This window comes from Accipiter gentilis, chromosome 9 (assembly GCF_929443795.1).
Source record: "Accipiter gentilis chromosome 9, bAccGen1.1, whole genome shotgun sequence".
Taxonomy (NCBI): Eukaryota; Metazoa; Chordata; class Aves; order Accipitriformes; family Accipitridae; genus Astur; species Astur gentilis.
Window position 1 is genome coordinate 24,216,326 of NC_064888.1, and position 21,338 is coordinate 24,237,663.

Below are 21,338 nucleotides of genomic sequence, written 5' to 3' on the forward strand. Positions count from 1 at the left end.
AGGAGAACTGACATATTGGAGCAGGGCAGCTGTGGAGGGAGCAGGGGGACCTGAGGAAACGCTTTCCCCCTGCCATGAGGACTCGGAGGTGGGGGAAGGCACTGACAAAAGCCAGTTTTCAGCTCATGATTTTGAAACTCACAGCAAATTTCCTATAGATCATCCAAGTTGGAATTATATCTCCAGGATCTCAGGCCAGTCCTAAAAGCCTCTAAAACCATTCCCCACCTCCAAACTGAAGGCTGACTCTGCTGTGCCCTGGGAAAACCAGCCCCAAGGAGGGTGTTGTTCACAACATCTACTCTTTTGTCAAATGCATCCCCTGATACGATCCTTTCCCCAGCACAGATGACGATGGCATTCCTGTTCCTGGAGCAAAAAGAGGTCACATTTTTCAGTTCTACTGAAGTCATCCTGCTGCAGAACACAAATTGGGGGGAGGGGGGGAGTTAAAAAAAAAAGTTTGGGCTTCTGTTCAGGGAGCAAATGGTTAAACCTTTCCTTTGGAAGATGGCACATTTCAATCTGCTAGGCTGCTGCTCCCTGCCAAACCCCGTGGGCACTTTGCCTCAGGTTCCCTGCAGAGAGTTTGAGCCCATGGGGCTACATGGAAGCATCCTTGAAATGGACACAAACTACATCTGAATGTTTTTTCTGATGTGAAGCTTTTTGCTGTTTGTATGTGAGAAAAAAATTAGAAACAAGTAATAATTTCATTTAGATACACAATTTTATTAAGAAAATTTTAAGTGCATACATATTTATGGGAGAAATTCCAATAAAAAAGTGTTTATTTTCAAAATATTCTGTGAAAGGAGTAATTTCAAAAGTGTAATATAACTCCTCCATAAAAGCTGCCTTACAGGAACGCAAATACAAAACCCTTTTCACATTATTTGGGAAGATATTTCTTTTTACTTAATAAAAATATAAAGTACAGTATATACCACATTCTGACAACACTGAGTTCTTAAGGAGTGGAAGATGGGAGATTCATGCAGTCCCTTCATCATGATACATGTTTTCTTCTCTGTGGCTATCAGAGTTTCCTGTTCGCAGACAAGACTTGTCTTGGTGGGTTGTTGATAAAGAAAAAAATTCAGATTTTAGGTGATGAGTTCTCACAGACCCCTGGTTACTATAAATCACGTCACTGAAACCAAGTTGCCAGAGAAAAGAAGAACCCTCTAGATGCTACAAAGGGAAAATAGCAACAAAAACTTCTATAGGAACCGCATTTTCAAGGTAATGTGTATATTTAACTTCAAATATAGCCTTCATTGCAAAATGAACAGTCACCATTGCTCAAACACCTTAGTTAAAAACACATCAGAAAGTCAGCCTTCATCCTTCCTCAGGCAGAATTCAGATACGATATTCATACATACAAGTAGAAAGCTAGTATAAATAAAAAATTGGCACAGCAATAAATACCATCTATTTAAAAAAAAACAATCCAACCTTAGGATTCGACAGCTGCACTTTGAAAATACCACACATGATGGTTTCACATTTATGGAAGCTGCTTTTTCAGCACCAGTTCAGTGTTATCCCTTTTCCCTCCTCCTCTTCACCTGTTGTCCCTACACCACTCCCATCTCCCCACTCTTCCTTTCCCTGATTTGGTCTTTGGTCAACAGTTAAAGGCAGAAAGGAAAATCAAGTGCTCTCCCCAAGCGGGTTTTTGCTAGTGCGGCTTCTCAGCCTGCTAAGACCGTGGTGTGCATAAGAGGAGCAGCGTGCAATGCACAGGATAGCACAGGGAGCTTGGGGCAGCCGAGTGATTGATTTCTCTAGTGTGAAGGGCACGGCTGCTTTTCCAAATGCATCATGTAAATAATGTCAGGCAAAGAGCAAAGCTTCCCACTCAGGGTTGACTTTTGGTCTGAAGCAAGAGAAAGCTTTCATCAGGTTCTCACTTAAGTCTTCGGTTACTCCTGGCCAGGTCTGCGCCACCCCTGCATTCACACCGTGCTCAACCCTGCCCAGGCAAGGGAGGGCCGTAGTGCTGGCCCCTGAGAGCAGCCCCATGCCCTGGGTGGTGTCAGCTACATGAGTAGTGAATCATCACCAGCGCAGCAGTGCCAGGGCTCAGGTCACAGCGTGAGTCTCAAGAAATGCCAGAGGCAGACAGCCCACAGGGCACCCAGACAACCACCACCTGGCCGTAAGCCTTGCAGGGAGTCCCTTTCCTTCCTGCTGCTACTCACACATTTCTCGCAGGAGCAAATGCCCTTCCTTTAGCACGGTCCAGACCTGCAACACTCACTAGTTTGCCCCCAAAAGAGAAGGGTGACAGGTGATCCCATTTCCCGCAGTACCTCCGCTACTTGGCTTTACTGTGCGGAGCTGGAACCCCAGGGTTTGGGCCAGGTGCTCCGACACTGCCCATCTCAATGCTTGTCGAAGTAGTCTGTTTGCCCAGGCTGTAATGTGGGGGTGGCATGTGCCCAGAGACCTCTCCCCGCAGGTGCTAACCCCAGATGCACTCCCTGTTAAGGAGGACTGCAGCAGAGCGCTGGCAAGGCTGGACAGTCACACCTACCTACCCCATCTTTTCACTGGAAAGCCAATGTTTCCCCTAGAAACAAAACCTTCATGGCCCCTATCATCATTAGCAAGGTATGTTGTTGAATCAAAATCAGAGATTATTTAATTCTTTGTTTACTCCAGCGGCGATCAATCAGACCTCAAGCTATCCTTTGATGGGGAGCGTGTGTGAACAATGCACCTTCCTGGGCGAGAAGGACAAGCTCTGTCTGTGTCAGAACGAAGATTCTTCCACACTTTCCCCAAAGTCATTCCTGCCTTTGACACTCATATGTCTGCCTCTGGCAAACCACTAGCAATTGCAGGTGCATGTGTGGGGACAGGAGATGGAACCTAGGATATAAAGAACAGTCCAGGGAAGATACAAGAAACTCTAGTTTTCTCATAAAAGTTATTTCTGTCCTTACCCTTACAAGAGAGGATCTGATCCTACTCACATTAAATCAACACTCCAATTCTCATCAAGTACAGTGGTATCAGACCTTTCAAAACAGAGACACAATCTACTTAAAGCACCAGGCTGGTAATGATAACAATAGAAGGAATGTCAAAATCACACACAGACATTTTAGGCACAGCAGTTGGTTTCTACTTTAAAGCAAATGAGGTGGTATGGTCCCAATTGATCCACTCTCCATAATAGCACTGTTTCACAGAAAGGAAAATACTTAGAAGATTTTTACCTGAATCCACATGGAAATAAGCTAGTCCCTGGCTAGCCAAAGTGCCCCTTTGGCACTAAAGATGCCTGCCACAAAAAGGAGTGCTTAGTGAAACACCCCTCTCAGTGTTCCCAGCACAGGCTGCAGGGAAGATTCCTTTTGAAGAAACCCACTCCAAAAAAAAAATACAATCTTGAAACACTTTTTTTGTTTACAATACATACACAGATACATACAAACACAAGCATTGTGCCGCACAAATATGCTTGCCCCCGGATCCCAGTGCCCAGCATACCATGATTATCACAGTACTGCAGGTGTCTTTCCATAGACTATATAGCAAAGATATTGTGTATACAGGTAAGAATCAGAAGAAAGAAATTTCTGGCTGAGAGAGGGGATTGATGCAAGAAGCAGTACCTGTCCCCGGGTGTAGTTTGCAAAGGAAATTCCAGAGGCTATCCTGTTCACCAGCAAACAGGGCCATGACAGCTGATGAACAGTGAGTGTTGGCCTTCATTTCCACACCTGAGAAACACCACTCCTTCAGCAAACTGGGCAGACCCTCTCTTGCCCCAGGCATCTCTTTTCTCCAAAGATATGGCCAGACATCCTCTTCTAGGTATCTCCGGAGCAATCAAAGATGTTACTGCCCTCAGGTACATGTGACCGTTCAGTAGCTGAGGCTACAGCCGTCACTGGTGAAGGCTCACTGAATGCATCTCCACCTAGTTCAGTGCAAAGCAAGGCAGGTGAGCTGAAGCCATCTCCTCTGGATGGGTGGGAGAAGACACCTGGTGCGTGGCAGCGTATCTGACTCCTCCAGCAACTTGCAACATGATTGTGTGGTTAGACCTTTAATAACCCATTCCTTTTTGTGCTAAAATTTGTCATCAGAAACACAGGAACATAGGAAAAGCCAGGTGACATCAAATAAGTGTTGTGGCTCCTAACACACACATCTACTACGAACCAAGGACTACCACCTTGCAATACCAGATGTGCATTGACCCAGCTGCTCGCAGCTTTCACCAAGGTCTCTGATCTTCAGTGAAGAGCTTTAGCCCTGTAGCCCTGAGTTTAATCCCTCGCCCAGAATACCTATAAATGCCACCCATGGTAATGCTGTTCACTTTCATCAATGTCTGATGCTTTTTAGCCTTCCTATGTTCTTGGCCTCGATGACTTCTGGAGGCAAGGAGTTCCTCCACTACTTACACAAGTTCATTGCACTGTACAGTTCATGTCCTTCTAAGTTTAAAACTCCAGGAGACTTGCATGAACCAAAAGAAAGTTAAATAAAGCAGGACCTCTACATAACAAAGGAAGTAAAATATTATATAATAACATAGGGTTAGTTTAAATTCATATCTGCCCTCAGTGCTAGGTAATAAACCAACCTGTATAAAAACATATTTTTCTCAAATAGTTACATCTTACTATATAAAAATAGCGCTGTGAAAGCAAGCCAATTTGTGCAAAAAAATCCCCAAACCCCAAACCCAACCCCACAACAAAATCCCAAACAAAAAAAAACCTTTGGAAATGCATGAAGCGTTGCTTTTGTGCTGTATGATAACAGTGAAATGTATTCATTCCCTAATACTGGTTATCTGCTCTCTGGGTCCTACAGTAAGAAATCCTGTAGACGGCTTACAACGCTTGCCTCTTACATCTTGAACCTCCTGTTGATGAAGAACAGAGTGAAACACTATTAAGATTTGTTTCAGTTGCAAAAGCTTTGATATTAGGCCTAGTCAAACAGCAAATCTGCATCTGGGCTAACCCAAAAGCATTTCTTTTGCAGCCCCTCCAACTAGTATTTGGCAAACATTTTGGGGGAAGTTCTCCACAAGGAGCTACTGCGTCCCAGCAGGGCAAACCCAGCAATGGGAGTTATTTTGAGCAGGTTGTGCTCATCACAGTTAGTAAGGTGTTCAGAGCTAACATAGGAGGAAGGTTGGCTAAGAAGCTTATTCTGGACTTGAAAGCCAGAGCAGAGAATTATCAGTGGGCAAAGAGACTCGGGAGGAAAAAAACAACAACAACAAAAAAAAACAAACAAACAAAAAAAAAACAACCAAAAAAACCCCAGAAAACCAGGGAAAGGAGGGATTAATCATTTGTGAGCAGCCCCAGTAGTGCAGCAAGTGGCACTGGGAATGCCTCTTCTACCTGCCCCTACCCCACAGGTCTGCTGGAGATCATGGACTGCAGCTCCACAGGGTGCCAGGTCTCTGTGAGGATGGAGGAACACAGAGGACAGCCCATGCTCTGCGCTTAGTGTTTAGCTCCCACCATGGTGTGGCTGGAGGGCAGAGGTCTCCGAGTGTGCTGCCCAGCCAGGAGCCATCCCCATGGCCTCCCAGCTCTGGGACCTCACCTGCCGTGAGCAGCGGGGTACCACATCACAGCTTGTGGCGACCAGCTGCCCAGTGAAGGTGGGATGTTGGGGAGGGCGAGCACCCACATGCTGCACAGTAGATGTGTGAGGCGTTAAGTGCAGAGGTAGGGATCTCAGGGTAGGAGGCAGACAAATTGAGTCTCCCATGCTCAGCACAGTACCCAGAGGGAGTGGTGGGTTAGGCATCACAGCAAAGTGCAAGGGTATTGTGTGCAGGGTTCACTCAGAACAAGGAGCCAATCTGTGCTGGTGGCCTCCAGGTTTTGTCTGAAGTGACCCCGACTCCTGCTCCAGGCTGATTGGCCTTTTGCAAGCTAGATGAGGTCACGAAGGCTGAGTTATAAGTGTCAGAGGGTGAACACCAGGTATTCAAAAACCCTGATGTCCCAGGATGTTTTTTCTCATCTACAGGATCAGAACAAAAATCCCTTTCAATGTCTGCTGGACAACTAAGACTGCGTGACCACAGCCAGAGACAGTTGCGACTACTCTCGGTGAAGGTAGCCTCGCAAAACCCATCCAGGCATAGAGAGGATGACTAAGCCATGAGCAAAATTCTCCTAAGATATCTTTGCCAATATCCCACACTAGTAACCCTACTTCTTTTGGTGCAGAAAGGCAGGACACACCTGGTAGGAAAAATACAACTGGGACATCCAGAGCATTGACATATGTAACACGGTTCTCTGGGACTTGCCTAGCATCTCCCATAGGAGAGGTGTCAACCAGTCACCAATGCACCAAATCATGTTGTCACCACCCAGTGCTGCATTTGTCATTAAAAACCACCAGTGACAAATTCACAGCTTTACTTATAGTTTAACTCTCAGTTTGGTATCAGAGGAATATGGCCAGCCAAAAGAAATAGGGCTTCCAAACCTTTACCCTGGTTTTGACTTTGGCTTTGCTTCAGGGTTATTTTGGCCTCCTTGGGTGTCCATTTTCCCATCTCTACAATGGCAAAATTTTCCCACCTCTGTTGTGGCTGAACTTTGCCCCTGTTTGAAGTTTTTTTCTATATAATACTCCTTTGCAGGGAAGGTACAGATGTTACCCCCAACAAATGTGGGGGAAAAAAATGGAGGTCTGGATAGGCTAATATATTTGCCCAAGGTCACATAGGATGGTCAGTGGAAGAGCAGGGACTTGAACCTGAGGTATCCCAGCTCAGAAACTAATGCCTCCTACCATTCTTTCTCCCTGGAGACTTTACTGGTGTTGCACGTGAAGGGCAGAGTGGGCCCCGTTTCTTCTGTTGCTTTTTTTTATGAGTGCGATGACGTGGTCTAAATTAAAAGAAAAATACAAAAAGACTGCCATAAATTATCCATATACAAAGGCCTTATTCACATTTATCCTATGGTCCCTTCACATTTTGCCTGCAGGGTGCAAATGATGATAACATCCCCTTTCATATACCCTCTGCCTCAGAGGAATGCTAGGCAAATGAAAGTGCCCTGGTGACAGGACATTTGCAAATTCTGAGGTCAGAACAATTCTTTCTCCCAAAATGCCAAAGCCCCCCTAAACACCTGCTAGAACTTGTCAGCCAGGAGCCTCACCATCCACATGGTACCCCCTGAGGTACAATGAAAGCAGAGCAGAGGGGGGCTGGATTTCTGGCTTCCCACCCAGCATTCCCACTGACATCAACAAGAACCAGTGGCTACTCTATGGGATTTGTGGGCATTCGGTGCCTTAAAGCAAGGCTGTAAAGATAGCCGCCTACATCATCCCCCACCATGTGGGGCATTCACCCAGCACAGTGGAGTGCCGGGAGGTAGCTGTTCTAGTGTCTTGTACTTCAGCCCTTATTTGCAAATGAGGTCAGAAATTAGGAAGAGCTGCCAGACTGGGGTTTACAAACACCATGTAGGAAGACAGCAGCAGGGTTTGGCTCCCATCACAGTCAGACCCTAGAAGTTGGGAGTTTCCCATCCTTTCTCCCAGGGGGCTCAAGGGAAAGGTTTTTCCTATTTGACTTTTTTATATATCTCCAGATCCATCAGCTCTCTTGTCTGTGCCAGCAGTAGCCGCTGAGCTTAATGGACTCCAGCATCTCAGACTGAGGGAAGTTCTGAGGTAGGACTACCTTAACATGACAGTGGACAGGCTGGTCTCTGTTTATTTTGGACTATGTTAACTCTGCAAGGGCCTGATTTTGCATATCCTTGTGTGAAGGGAGAAGGCAAAGGCAGTCAATGTGCTGTAAATGATGACTGGAATTGCCTGGAAGTGATAAAGGATTTGTTAGCTATTTCAAGAAAGGACTGATTTGCCCCTTGTCTATAAAATGGATGAATGTGGAATGATGGTGGCCACAGCAGCTGCACAATGATTTTTAAGGCCAGTTAAGGAATTTGGATTCCTGACAGCCTGAATGTATTTTACCGATGTCTCATAAGTGTGTATATTACATGGAGATGTGATGAATATAAAGCAATAATAAAGACTAAGCAGAATTAGTGAGCAAAATAATTCCCTACCAAAAACCATCTCTGGTTTCACAATCAACTGTACTGGACTACTATATTCTATGAACTTTTCCTTGCCCTTAGCTGCAGATTATAACACGGAAGATACTCTCGTATTGAAGCACTGGTATAGATCAAGATGACTTGACAGTTTGGATTTTACTTAAGCAATTACAAGAGCCCTTTCTAAAAAACGTATTGATTTTATTCCAGAAAAATAAATTCCCATGTACAATTGGGTTTTCATAACATGAAACAATTAGCCATTTTATTGCTAGTGCATATAGGGTAATGTCACATTTCATACAATTTCAGTACAAGTGAAAAAATATAATATATGGCTGATTGAAATTGATAGCTACATTAACATTTATAGATCTATATAGATTTATTTTACAAGCTGTTAGTAGTTTAGAGGGATATCGGTGTTTTAAACTACCAACATTCATATGGCTCCAATTCAAATATATGAATTGTTTGATGCGCTATAAATATATTCCAAAGTACATTTCATTGAAGAAGTCAAAGCTGTGCACTAAAATATATCAAAAACATGCCTTGTGAAAATGCTACAGACAGAGCTCTGACTGTCTGCGGAGCATGAAAATGCCACTGGTGCTAGCATTACTAGTTGGAAAATGAAAACAAGCCATGATTACAGGATTAGGTGATGGAGATATATGCTTTCTGTCATCTTATTTCATAGAGCTGGGACCAAATTCTCTTCTGTTACTCAATGTAAACCAGGATGAAATCCACCAAATTAGCAGAATTGCTTCTGGATTAGTGTTAGGTAAACAAAACCCAGAATCTGGGTGGAGATCAGGCACAGGCTCACTGGTTTCAGTAGAGCTGGCCACAGATCTTTACTAGTGGAAGTGAGAGCAGAACATGTTCCAGATGAGTTGTTCCCCTAAGTCAGACAGGCAGGACCTGAGCACATAATCACATTTGCCCAACCCTACTTCTTAAGTGCCTCCTAAGTTTCAGGTCTTACAAACAGCACCAAGGGCTTCATTGGGGATGACAGCAAACAGAAATTTAGGCAGGGGCTTGAAGATTTTCCCAAGTTGGAAAACAAAGTAGCTGGAGCCCCTAGACAGCACGGGCCACATCCTGCTCTTAGGTTCAATTGTGCCTAAATCCAAAGTCGTCCTGGCAGCATTAACCTGGATTACCTCTACAGAGAATTTGCCCAAAGGACAACAGGGCTGAGTGCTGGCAGCAAGAAGGCACTGAGCATCGGATGAGATGGGAAGAGCTGTCAGGGCTGGAATCACAATCAGTTTCTTAGCTGGCTTCCTTCCCTCCTCCTCCTCACTCTTGGCCCCAGTGTGGTCCCAAAAGGAACACATGGAGGAATCTCTCTACTTCTGGTAGCATTTTTCCCCTTGCTTATTGTAAAAACACAAGGGAACAAAGATGACTTTTTTTTTTTTTTTAACTCTACCTCTTGTTTGGCAGATGCGTTTGACAAAGCAAACAGCGGAGGGCATTCAGCTACCCCGTACTGCCTCACATCTGCCCTGGGGCCATACCCTTCTCCACACTTCCCCAAGAATGCATTTCTTTTGCAAATGACTGGATTCCAGCCCTGCCTTTACCCTACAGATGCAGGGGGGGGGCAAGGTTCAGTACGGTTACAGCCAGTTACTGAGGGGTGGGAATGTGGTGGTAAGGGTGGGAGGGATACTGAGTGCACAGGTAGGCTTGTTGGCCAAAATGCCGCTGCTGGATCAACTGCAGCCCAGGGCTCTGGGCAAGCAAGGAAATGCTTTGTACCATCACTTGTCTCATCTTCCATCCCAGGAAGGCTGGAGCCCTCCCCTGCAACTCAACACAGAAATGTTCTCTGTGCTGCTCTTGCTCACGGTAAAATTGAACTGAGATAGGTTGGGTCCACCTCAGAGTAGCCATGATCACCCACTTTCAAGGGGAATAAAAATAGATTTTAAAAATCTGAATTTGCCAACTATGGCTGGTGTTCCTCTGGCCTTCTGGGAGACCCTTATTCATGGCAGCGCACCTTGCCTTGGCTGATATTAATAGCGCTCCACACTGGCCAGCAGAGAAACAATTTTTAGCACCAAGACCCCCTAGGCCTCAGCTGCCTGTGCAAACAGACCCCCAGTGTAACATGGAGAAGGGGCTCCAAAGAAACTGGAACAATATAGATTCTGAAGTAAGTAGTTTGGCTTGGGAAAGGGGGGACATAAAGGAAGCATTTTCCTTGGGAGAACGGCTTTTTTTAAAAGAGGATGAGTTGGGGACCCCAGAACAGATTCATTAGGATAGGTTTTGCCTCGAACCCTGGCAAATTCTTAGTTTAACATTTAGGATATACTAGAAGCTGTTGTTTTTATACAGACTAGGTCAACTCCAAACCCATCTTCAAAACAATATCTGATTCCACGAGCGCTTTGTCCACATGGTAAAAGCCAGCCCTTAATGTTCTACCCTTTAATAACTTGGGATGTTAGCTGTTAAGTCCATTTGTCTCTTGCCTTACTTGTTTAAAGCTTTCTCCAGATATTCCTGGATCCACTTTAACTTGGGATCAATGCACACTTGCTTGCTGTTGCTCTTGAGCCTCGCACTGCCAAAGGAGAAAAGTCAGAGTGAGTCTAGTGTGCAACGCTCCTCAGCCCACACCCACCATCCACCCCTAGATGCCTTATTTTCTTTGGGTGCCAGTGCTGCTCTCAGTTAACCCATGAAGAGGATGGGTTATCCCTGTCATCCTCAAGGCACCTATTGTAAATGTCCCTGGTTTCAAAGCACTGGTACTATCTGCCTCCTCTGATGCTGATTCTTATTGTCTGTACTGGAATGCATGAGGTGCTTGGACAGATACAGAATCGAATCTAAGTTTTCCAATTCACAGCTGGGCTGCCAGTTCAGTGGCAACAGCAGCTAGATTTCATTTGGAAATATTAATATGGTAAATATAGGTCATTTTTGCAAGGAATTAATTAAGAACAGCTTTCAGATTCAACCCAAAATTGAAGTTTCACAGGTTTCGAGGACAGACACCAAACCATACCTCTTGGACATTCTGAAAGGGTCTCGTCACTCCTTAGCTTTTTGTTTTATACAAGACTGAACTAACAGGTTGCAGGCAGGAAGACAACTACAAGTACCATAGTGCCAGAGGCAAGTTTTCCCTCCTGTATTCACTCAGCACTGGAAACAAAAGCAGAAACCCCCTGAGGGGTTTCTCCTGGATGTCCAAGCTGCACTTTCCACACCAGACTGTTTAGCTAGTTTGAATTCCCTGTGAATTTGTGATTTGGGCTATCTGCATCTTTCATACAGAAGCAGTACAAATACCTTTTCACCCGCATCAGCAGGTCTCGCCCTCCAGGGATCTTGGGGCCTCTCGAGAGTGCTGTGATTTTCCTCCTTCCCCAAAGCAACCTGCCTCTGCCTCAGCTGCTCAGAAATTTCCCCTTAAATAGCCTGCCTGCCATGCAAAAATGCCAAGAACAGCAATTTCATGGAAATACCCACAGGAATAAGTTCAGTACTTGTTTAAGCATTTTGCTGGATTGAAGCCAAAGTGTTCCCCACTTCATAAAATTAAATCTGCAGAATACAAAACTATGGCGTAAGAAATAACAGGTCAAAAAGGCTCCCTGGTCTGAAGTTATGCAACAACACAGTTGTAACATAAACACATCGAAGATCCAGTCTTGCAAGCCCTGCGCCAATAAAGAGATGAATGGGCCTAATTCATATTTCCCTTACAGCAGTGCCAAGCTGGAGTATTTCCAGTGAAGTGATACCAACAGAGAGTAAGAATGGATTTGCTGATGTTAGCAATGCCTGGGAACTCTTGAGCTGGCCTCGCAGGGTACAGAACCAAAAGCACACGTAACCAGCCTCCAGCCACATGCAATGGAATTCCTCTCACCTAATATTAAGACACTGCTTGTTTTAGACATTTATTTCTGAGCCTGTCAGGCCCTGCTCCTTGTACAGTCACAGCAGAGACCTAAGTAACTGTGTGGAGTGTTAATCTGAACTGGTTTAGGTGTCTGCTTTAAGATGCAATTAATTGCATGCTAAAAATGCCTATTTCCCTGTGCTGAAAAGCAGGGAATTTAGGGTGGGCTTTGTACAAGCAGACATCGACAGAGGAGATTTCTGGATTTGAAGAGATGACTTGCAATAGAACCAAACACAAAAGCTTGCTCTTAGGCTTTTTGTTCAGGTGCAATTCCCCTCAACCATAAAGGGGAATGCACTTGTGCAAAAAAAAATACAAAATCTTTCCTTGAAACACTATGATTTCACTGAGATTCTCTATTCCTGAAAATGGTAGCTTTTAAGTTATTTACACCTTCACTGTATAATGCATATCCACTAAATTCACAGTGTGCTCAAAACCATCGAGATGAGAAATTTGTATGTTAGTTTTGATTCCATTTCAGTTTCTGTTTCGATAAAGACTTAGTTTGAACTCATGATGTTTCAGCGGTATTTGGAGGTAAGTTTTTAAGTACCTCACTTTTTAAAGTAAGGTACTTTTTACTTTGTTACTTTTTAAAGTGTTTCATGTGTTCTGTGTGCCACTAAATCACATTGCAAACAAACACATTTGGGTCAGGAGTGGACAAGAACATGACTTGTCTGTGTTTCTGCATTTCATGCTCTTATCTATCTCCAATGACTATGATCCCACGTTAATTAAGAGATAAATGTATAGTCTATCCTGTCTTAAATGCCTGTCATTTTCTTGAAACTACTCCAGAAAATTCCAAATCCTCTACAAACCCTTAGTGCTGGGACCCTTATGACATCCATTGGCAGTCCCAGAGCACAAATCCATACGCTATTGCATTTTGGATGCTTGCCTCCTAAACTGTTTATAGGTAGAGATCAGAGTTAGTCACAGCTGGTTTTGCCATTTTTGTGAAAGGAAATTATTTCTCAGCTGAGGCTTACATTTTTCTCACTGTCCTCCACCAAATCCTAAGGCAGAATCACACATGAGAAAATGTGTATGATCTACCCAGAGTGGTTTAAAAAAGAAAAAACCCATATGACTAAAAACTGATTAATGAATGGATACATGCTCTTCAATATATCTGTACATTCCTGAGAAATCTCATGAAACCACATCAGTTTTCTGTGTGCAGAAGTGTTTTGGATGACAAGGAATGGATTTCTACAGCATTTGAGTTACAACTGGAAGAGCTCGACATGGATTGAAGACAGACCTAGTGATGGGAGCTCTGCACAGAAACTCAATCTAGTCACTCTTACAGAGATCAACAGAGGTTGATAGTAGTAAGGCTGCCTTGCAATGAAAAGATGAATGCTATTTTTTTTCTTCTGAAGATTTTGAATTTGGGGAGAGGACGGAGGGGGTCACCCATGAACAAATGAACCAAAAAGACCTTCTTAAGAACACACACCTGCACACACAAATCTACAATCCAATTTTTCCTGAAAATCAGTGTTTCTTTTTCAGCAAAAATGAAGAGTTATTTTCCATTGGGAACCCATCATTTCTGTCCTGCTGCGACCTGTGAGTTACCAGAGTCAGTCACTGCCTGGTAAGTGTGTCCCTAGATCAGGCCAGCACATGTTTAGGGTCTGTACCTCCTGTGGAGGCAACATGAAATCCAGGAATTCCTTTTGCTTGTTTAACTCCTCTCTGTAGAGAAGTGGAGCATTAGAAGACTCAGACCACTGTAAAGTCTTTTCCTCAAGGTGTCAAGCCCCACGTCCAAGGCAATGGACAGCCTGTCTGACATTCCTGCTCACATAACCATGGGGGAATAGGACATGGGATCACATAGTCACAGGGAGATCACAGAGGTAGAACACGGCTGGGGAACATCTAGCTGGGCTCCTATGTGTGGGGTAAAGCAGGGTCCACTTGGGGTGAAGAGGTGAATTGGAAATCATGGCAGGAGGCGGACCGAATTGCAGCCACCAAAGCTGGAACCAGCTGTGTGACTCTCCTTTTTGACACCTGAGACTTGCACCCAGCTGAAAAGACTAAGAGACTTACACAATCTGAAGTGAGCAGTTGGGTGTGGAGAGGATTTTGAGGTGCTTAATGTTGGCTCTTGCCACGTTGCTCTCGTAGAATCGACAGGGGCATCGGTAAGTCAGGCTGACGGGTTTCTCTGCGGGACATGGGGAGAGAAAGGACACGTTACTCCCTCTTGCTCCTGGTCAGCAACACAGATACAGAGACCCGGGCTGACAGAAACTCCCTCCAACTAGGCAGGTGAAAAAAAGCAATAGAAAAGCTGTAGCTTTGGGAGAGCATTTGCCCACAGCTCACAGCACAATCCTTTTACCCCAGTACCCAGTCTTTCAATAACGGTGCGTGGGATTTTGGAAGACAAAAGAAGAGGGCGAGAAAATAGAGATAAGTAAAGAAGAAGAGATTAGCATAAGGAGCCGCTCCATTGTGCAGGGATGCTCCTGGTAATTAGACAAGATAAAGGCCAAAAGAGGGGGCACTTGTCCTCAGTGTTGTTCTCCTCAAATGATTTTGACCCGAGGCCAAATTAGAAGGTAGCCAGAAGAAAGAGATGAATTCCAAAGAGTTCAGATCAAAACGGCTCGGCTCAGGTGCAGGCTTTTCACGGGGGACTTACTGGCTACAGAAAAGCCCCGAGTCTTTCAGGCTTTCCCAGGGCCCAGCGGCTGACCTTTCCCCACTACAGCCAACCTTTACTCCCAGCCAAGATATTCGCGCAAGGAGGTGCGACTCGGAGATGCAAGATCACAGTGGTTTTGCAGGAGAGATTTGGAGTCTTTTGAAGTCCCAGCCCGTGGCAAAGTAACGGCAATCAAGGAGAGTTATCAGGCAGTGCGCTCTCCATGTACTAATCAGGGACCACCAGACTGGATGAGAGTTTTGCCACTGGCATCACTGGGGACAGAATTAAGTTTGGCCCCCTAGGCTAAAAATCAGCCATGTATATACATGCGCAAGTGAGAAAAGCAGCCTGGTGCTCACCACGGTCCTGCTACCTGATTTCACCATGGGAGAGCTCAATTGCTGGCAACCAAGTGCACATAAATAAGGTCCTCACGCTGTGTGTAAGCTTCAAAGCTCCATGCACGCTAAAATACAAACACAGAAGCCTTGACTGGAAATCTAGAAGGAGCTGCCTAAGATTTTAAACAATTTCCTAGTGGAGTAGTTTTTAGCCTCTGGGAGGAATTAAATTCATACACCTAACCCATAAAGTCTGGCTCATGCTGTAGATGGTCAGATCTATATCTGACAGGGCTTTAGATCCCACGTGGCAATCTGCAGCCTTGTTTATTTAGCCATACAGGAGCACTTGTAGCATCCAAACCCAGTTCCCTTACAGGCAGATGGAGAGCTAAAGAGCAGGGAAAGGCTTGGAATCCCTAAACTGCCGTCTAGGAAGGTGAGAAAAGAGGCAGCTTTTCAAGGTGCAGCTGATCTGCATACATTGCACATTTACCAATGACTGTCTCTAGCACTTATAACCCCAGACAACACTGAAATTACTCTGTCCTCAGGAGGGAAAACCCTTTTTTTCCAAGTGCCTCTACCAAGTGATGAGCCAGAATCAGATCCCACAGGTAGATGGGCAGAGAGGAATTCATCAGTGGGAGCAGGGTTCCTCCAGATTCACACCAGGATCTGGACTATAAATTAACAAAATTGGAGGACTTTTTCTATCAGTTTTATGGCAGTCCAAACAGTGATATCATCTATGAGTTAATAAATGGGAGAAGCTCCCATCTGCAGGGGGAGGAGGAAGGAGGGCTGCAGGGTGAGCCTCATGAACATGCACAAGACTGACCAGTGCTCATGTGGAAAGGAGGGAGAAAGGCACTAGGATTTCCCACTGCAAATCTGTGCCTCGTAGTTATTACGTATCAGTGCATTTGTATTGGAAAGGGAGGCTGAAATTGAATGCAGTCATACAACAACGCTCAGCACAGCTGCAGGGGAAGTGTCTCTGCAAGCTTGTACCAACCAAGTTTAAGCAAGCTTTACCCTAAAAAACATGCGAGAGATGGAACTGTTCAGATCTATGATCTGAGAATGCAATCCTGTCCTTTCTGAGACTGGGGGAGGGACTTTCAAACCCATACCACTTGAAATCAGGGGCAGAGAAAGTTTAACCATGACTAACACGTCCGTGAGTCCCAAAGTTGCTTCCTGCCCAAGAAAGGGCATCCAGCACAACAAGGAAGAGGGGAAGCCCCAGCATTCAGTGTTCTTCTGTCACCCCAACGCAAGGTGGAATGACAACTCCCCTCCCAGCACAAGAATTCCTTTGGTGTTTCTGTGCCCCTTGCTTGGTGATCAGCAACAGGTGCTGAGCACCACGGAGCGGCAGCACAGGCACCAACCGGGTCAGCTCTCGGCGTCACTAACGGGGAGCCAATATCTCCTGCCACTGCCCCTCCAGCACTCTGGCTCTGAGAGCTTGTCTATGGCTCACCCTGCTCTCAGCAAGGCTGAAACCCAGGGAAAACTAGTGCATGAGGCACATCCGAACACATGAACCCCTGTCATCCTACAGTAGGAGAGGGAAGGGGCCATTTGGGGGCCATCATTTGGGAAGGGGACATTTCTGGTCTTACTCTGAGGCTTACAAACACCTTCCTTATTTCAAAATTTGAAACAAATTGTTCCATGCACAGTAGAGCTGATTAAGCCAATTATTCTACAGATTTGTACTGCAGGAGTTAATGCTCTGCGGGGTCTCTGCTGTCTAATAAACACTGAGCACAAGCAGAAGCCATTCTCTCAGTAGGACAAATTAGTATAGTCTGTTAATCACACTGTTACATGAAAACACCAGTTTTCATGAAGCTGATGGTACATACAGCTTTTGAGACCTTTATCTGTCTGACACATTTGGTTGAAATAGGTGAATATAGTCAAAAGTTATGGAAGAGCCAGACACTATTCAGGCATCTCAATGTCATTCCTTCAGCCTTATTTCCTTAGACGAAAAGAAAAAGAAAACACCTCTTTTGGTCTTGACTAGAAGGGTTCAAAGGGTTCTTGGGTTTGGGGTTTTTAAATAATAAATAGTTTTACTGTTTTCTAACTCCAAGATGAGTTTGGCTGGCTCTGAACACCCACTGTTGCTGGCAAATTCTCTCTAGAGACAAAGCGCTCACAAAAACCTCCCTCACAAGCTGGCCACTTATCAATACTGGACAATACCTGTTTCACCTCATAGGGATCTGCCTTGCCTTATCCACGCTGGAAGTGGACAGTAAGGAAACAAGTGAGTTGAGGGTTCTGCTGTGAAGTTACCAAGTTACAGTAACTTGCTGTGCTGGCTGTGAAGCTCTGGGTGCTTGAATGGAGAGGGAAGCTATATCCAGGCAAGCAGGCTGGGCATGAACAGACAAAATCATTTTACTCTTTTCATCCAGGGGTGCCTTTGCCAGTATCAGGAGAGGGCTGGCAACCTTTTAAGACTAGAACAGCTCCATTTCCCTGGGAAGAGAGGCCATGATAGGCAGATACAGCTTTACCAGGGTGGCTAGGAAGGATTCAGAGCTCACCTGCCCTCCGGGGCAAGGTAGCCCTGCTTGATCCTCATCTGGATCAAGGTTGAGAGCACTATGTGACGTGCAAAGAAGTAGCCAAAAAACTTCACTCTTATCACTTGCAAGCCGGTGGGAGTCTGTCACTAGTTTTTCTCTAACCCTTTTAAGCCCTTTCCTTACTCGGGTAGCCAGGTCCCGACACGCTTACCCTGCCATAAAGCTACCCGCGGCCGTTTGCTGCCGGCTAAGGAGCGCTGCCGCGCAGGGAGCGAAGCGAGGTGCAGCCGGGCAGCTCTGCCCGCCTGCCAGCCCTGGGTTAAGCGCTGCCAGAGGGGAGGCGAGGAGAGGGAGAGCCCCTGAGCCCCCGGCCCCCCACTCCCGCCCCTCCGGTCCGGGTCGCAGAGCCGACGCGGGCCGGCAAAGCTCCCCCAGCTCGCTCCAGACCCACGCCGGCCTGCAGAGGCGGGGGGAGCCTGCTCCGGGTACCCGGGCGCCCCTCGGGCGATGTGCGCTCCGCGGGGCGGGGGGCTGGCGGCAGCGGGGGGCGAGGGGCCGGCGTAAGCGGCGGGGGCCTGAGCCCACCTGGCCGGGTCTGCCTGTCGGGGCCGCTCTGGGTCAGTCCTTGCTCCGCGCTGGCTTTTTGTGCGCTTCGCCGGGACGGGGCTGCTGCTGGGACAGTTCTGCGGAAAGGCATCGGCGAAACTATCGGGAGCGATCGACTCTCTCAGGCTAAACAAAGAGGGCACCGGAGGGCATCCTCTGCCGCCCTGGGTGGGGAGCACCCAAGTTTCGGTCTCCAGAATGGGAGAATAACACGGGAGCGGAGGACTTGAAAGGGCGCTCGTTTCCTAGCCGCGGGCGTTCGACGAGGGGACAAAAGGTGGCAAATCTCTGCCGGGCGAGAAGCCAGCCGCAGGAGGAGCGCCCGAGAGACGCCCAGAGGCTGCGGGCAGGACCTCCGCCCCGGCACGCGTGGGGAGTGCGGCTGCCCCGCGCGGTCCCCGCTGCCCCGGACCCCCGCGGCACGGGGCTCCCCGCTGCCCGCGGAGCAAGAGCCGCAGGTCGGCGCCGTCTCCAGGGCCGTCCGCTGCGGCCGGGCTCCGGGGGTGAGGCGCAGGACCGCGGGGCCCGGCGTGGGGCGGGAGGCCGTGAGCCGGCCGGCCGTGAGCCGGCCGCAGCGCGGTGCGGGAAGGACAGCGGCGGGGTCGCTGCCCTAGCGACAGACGCCGCCGCGGCAGCGCTCGCCGGCTGCCAGCCCGCGTTTCCCCAGACCTCTCGTCAGGGCAGCTCTCCGCCCCCCCGCCCCGAAACCTCTCCGCGCACCCTCGCCGGGGGTGCGGCGAATGCCTGCTGAGTGACCGCTTTGGCTCGGCTCTGCCCTGATCGAAGGAAGATAGATCACGACGGAGGACAGAAAAGGAACAGAACAGACCGCCTGTTTCTCATTTCTTGTAACTTTTAGGGCTGCCTTTTTAAAGGGGAAACCGATATGCGTATTTTGCAACCAAACCGCCTCCCTGCGGACCGAGCGCTGCTGAAAGTCTTCCCCCAGCCGATTTCAATCTGGGATAAGTTTGGCAAAGCGGACCGCTTTGACCGGCCTTCTTTTGAAAAAAGCGAGCGAGCGAGCGAGCGAGCGAAGGAGGGAGGGAGGCTGCCTGCTCCAGCGCACAACCGCTGTCGCCCGGGGCTCGCCAGACGCGCGCATCTCAGCGGCGGCGGGAGCCAGAGCCGGGACAGCGGGCGAGCTGCGGCGAGAGGCGGGGAAGAGCGGGGATTTCCGCGGGACCGTAACTCCCGGCCGGGCTCCCCGGCGCCCGCAGGCAGGAGCGGTGCGAGCGGCGAGCAGGCAGGGGGGGCGGCATCGCCCCGGCAGCTCACTTACCCTCCGAGAGGGAGACGATGGCCAGGGCGAAGGCGAGCAGAGCCAGGGCTCGGAGGTCCATGCTGGGGCGGCTGGCGGGGCGCGGGGCGGCGCTGGACTGCTCGTCCCGGCGGCTGCGGCGCTCTGCTGGAGTCCCCTCCTCCCCTCCCTCTATAGAGGGGCCGGGACCGCCGGGGCTGGGGGAGGGGAGCCAGGGGGAGTAGCTAGCCTATGATTTATTGCCCGTGGCATGTTATTACATCCTTCCTCTGCTAAAAATGCCTGGAAAGGAACCAAAAGAGCGAGGGCTCCGCTGTTCGCTCCGTCAGGCCGGCAGTCTTCCCCCCGGGCTCAGCGCTTGGCCCAGCAGCCCCGCCACCCGAGCCCTCCCCGCGGGAGACAGCGGCGGTGCGCTCCCCCCCGGGGGTCCCTCCCGCCCGGCGGCTGGGGCTGCGGGGAGCGGCGATCACGGTCACTCCATCCAGCCCGGGCCGGGGGCGAGAAAGTTTCCTCACCAAACTGGGCCAGCCCCGGTCCCTTCTGGGCGCGCCGGCCCCACCGCTCTTGAACCAGAGCTGCTGGAGCTGGGACAGCTGTGGGGACGTACCCTGTAACGACTGAGCCGGGATTCACACCGGGAAGAGGAGGAAAATCCCCCTTCACTCCCGTGGGCGCGAATCTAGATTTACACCGGCGCCCAGGGCATCTCATCCAGCGCCTCACACGAAGCATCTTCCCAGAAGTTGATCTGGGGATTTGGGCGGGCGGGGGGGGAGCAAAACGAGAGAGGGAGGCTTTCAGTTTTTGCCTCTGCACGCTGAACTCGAAACACCACCTTCTCCCCGTCTTAGCTGAACCCAGTTGTACATTCGCTGCCACATTTCGCCTCCTTTGTATTGCAGATGCCGCCGGGCTCCCTGGCACCTGGGCTGAAAGCCCCTATAGCTCTGCAGAGCCCGGAGGTCTGAGGGGTACCGCTTGCCCTGAGCTATTACAGCACTGTCAAGTCTAATTGACTTAAGCATGTCCACGCTGTCTGCAGTCCAAGCCCACGGGGCCCTGTTTGTTGCCATTCAATACTTTAGATAAACATTGAGGCTTTGATTGAATTTGGACCCCTCGGCTGCATTTAAAACAGGCGCCCTGGTGTAAGGTTGGGACAGAGAGGGGGGGAGTGGGTAGAGCTAATCCTGGTCTGGAGGTGTTTAAAGGACAGGTCCACGATGCCACCGAAGACAGCAGCACCGCAGGTTAATACTCTGGGTAACTTCAAACTCTCTCAGCCACAGCTCATGAGGTTGGAAACGGGGGGCCCAAATCCTGCACCTGTGCTAACAACCCGTGGCCGCTTCACTGAGGACAGCTTGTTTCTAATGGCCAGGGCAAATGCTCGCGCTGACACTGGGTCATGGACTGGCTCCCTCTCTGACACGCATCCAGCTCCTTAAATCTAGTTATTTGTATTTCTTTGACCCTGCTTACCAATGAGCGCTGAATTTGTTTAGTCTGGTCTGCTCTCTCCCCTTTCTTTTAGGTAAGCTAGCACAGTAGTGCAGGAGCCCAATGCACTGGAAGGGCCAATAGTTAATTGTAACTAGTGCCGTGAGCCTGACCGCAACTGCCGTGACAGTTGTGACATTCTACAGGGATGGGAGAAGCGAATCGTAATCCTACTGCAAACACTGCTAGGAGTGCTGCTGTCCCACCAGTGCTGTGGCTGGCACGTGGGGACATCCACACGGCACTTCACATAAGAGAGTAATAGCGTGTCTTTGCTGTTGCTATTGCCACGGAGGAAAACAGCCCAAGGATCTATCAAAGAGACTGGATGGATGTGGCACGAGATCAGAGTTAAATCTGAG

At 48.3% G+C, this 21,338-nt stretch overlaps 1 protein-coding gene across 3 annotated transcripts; it reads right to left on the reverse strand.

The window, feature by feature from the left end:
* Window positions 1-711: 711 nt before the first annotated feature.
* On the reverse strand, window positions 712-19,618 carry CXCL12 (C-X-C motif chemokine ligand 12). 3 transcript variants are annotated; one of them, XM_049810849.1, is made up of 5 exons: window positions 19,498-19,618; window positions 14,113-14,230; window positions 10,600-10,686; window positions 6,805-6,902; window positions 712-4,897 (listed from the first exon to the last, which is right to left on the reverse strand). In XM_049810849.1, the coding sequence occupies exons 1-5, from the start codon at window positions 19,556-19,558 to the stop codon at window positions 4,866-4,868; spliced, it is 396 nt and encodes a 131-aa protein (XP_049666806.1). In that variant the 5' UTR covers window positions 19,559-19,618; the 3' UTR covers window positions 712-4,865. The 3 variants fall into 3 exon arrangements, with proteins under 3 accessions (XP_049666806.1, XP_049666807.1, XP_049666808.1); XM_049810850.1 differs by lacking the exon at window positions 6,805-6,902; XM_049810851.1 differs by lacking the exons at window positions 712-4,897; window positions 6,805-6,902 and having other exon boundaries at window positions 6,909-10,686.
* Window positions 19,619-21,338: the final 1,720 nt, after the last annotated feature.

What these genes read in the sequence shown, in the direction of transcription:
- CXCL12 (XM_049810849.1), bottom strand. Translation starts at nt 19,558, where the DNA reads ATGGACCTCCGAGCCCTGGCTCTGCTCGCCTTCGCCCTGGCCATCGTC. An exon ending in AACTGCTCACTTCAGATTGT is followed by an intron (nt 10,687 to 14,112) that starts GTAAGTCTCTTA and finishes CTCCTTTGGCAG; the next exon opens with TGCGAGGCTCAAGAGCAACA. An exon ending in GTCTCCAGGGAGAAAGAATG is followed by an intron (nt 4,898 to 6,804) that starts GTAGGAGGCATT and finishes CTTCATCAACAG; the next exon opens with GAGGTTCAAGATGTAAGAGG.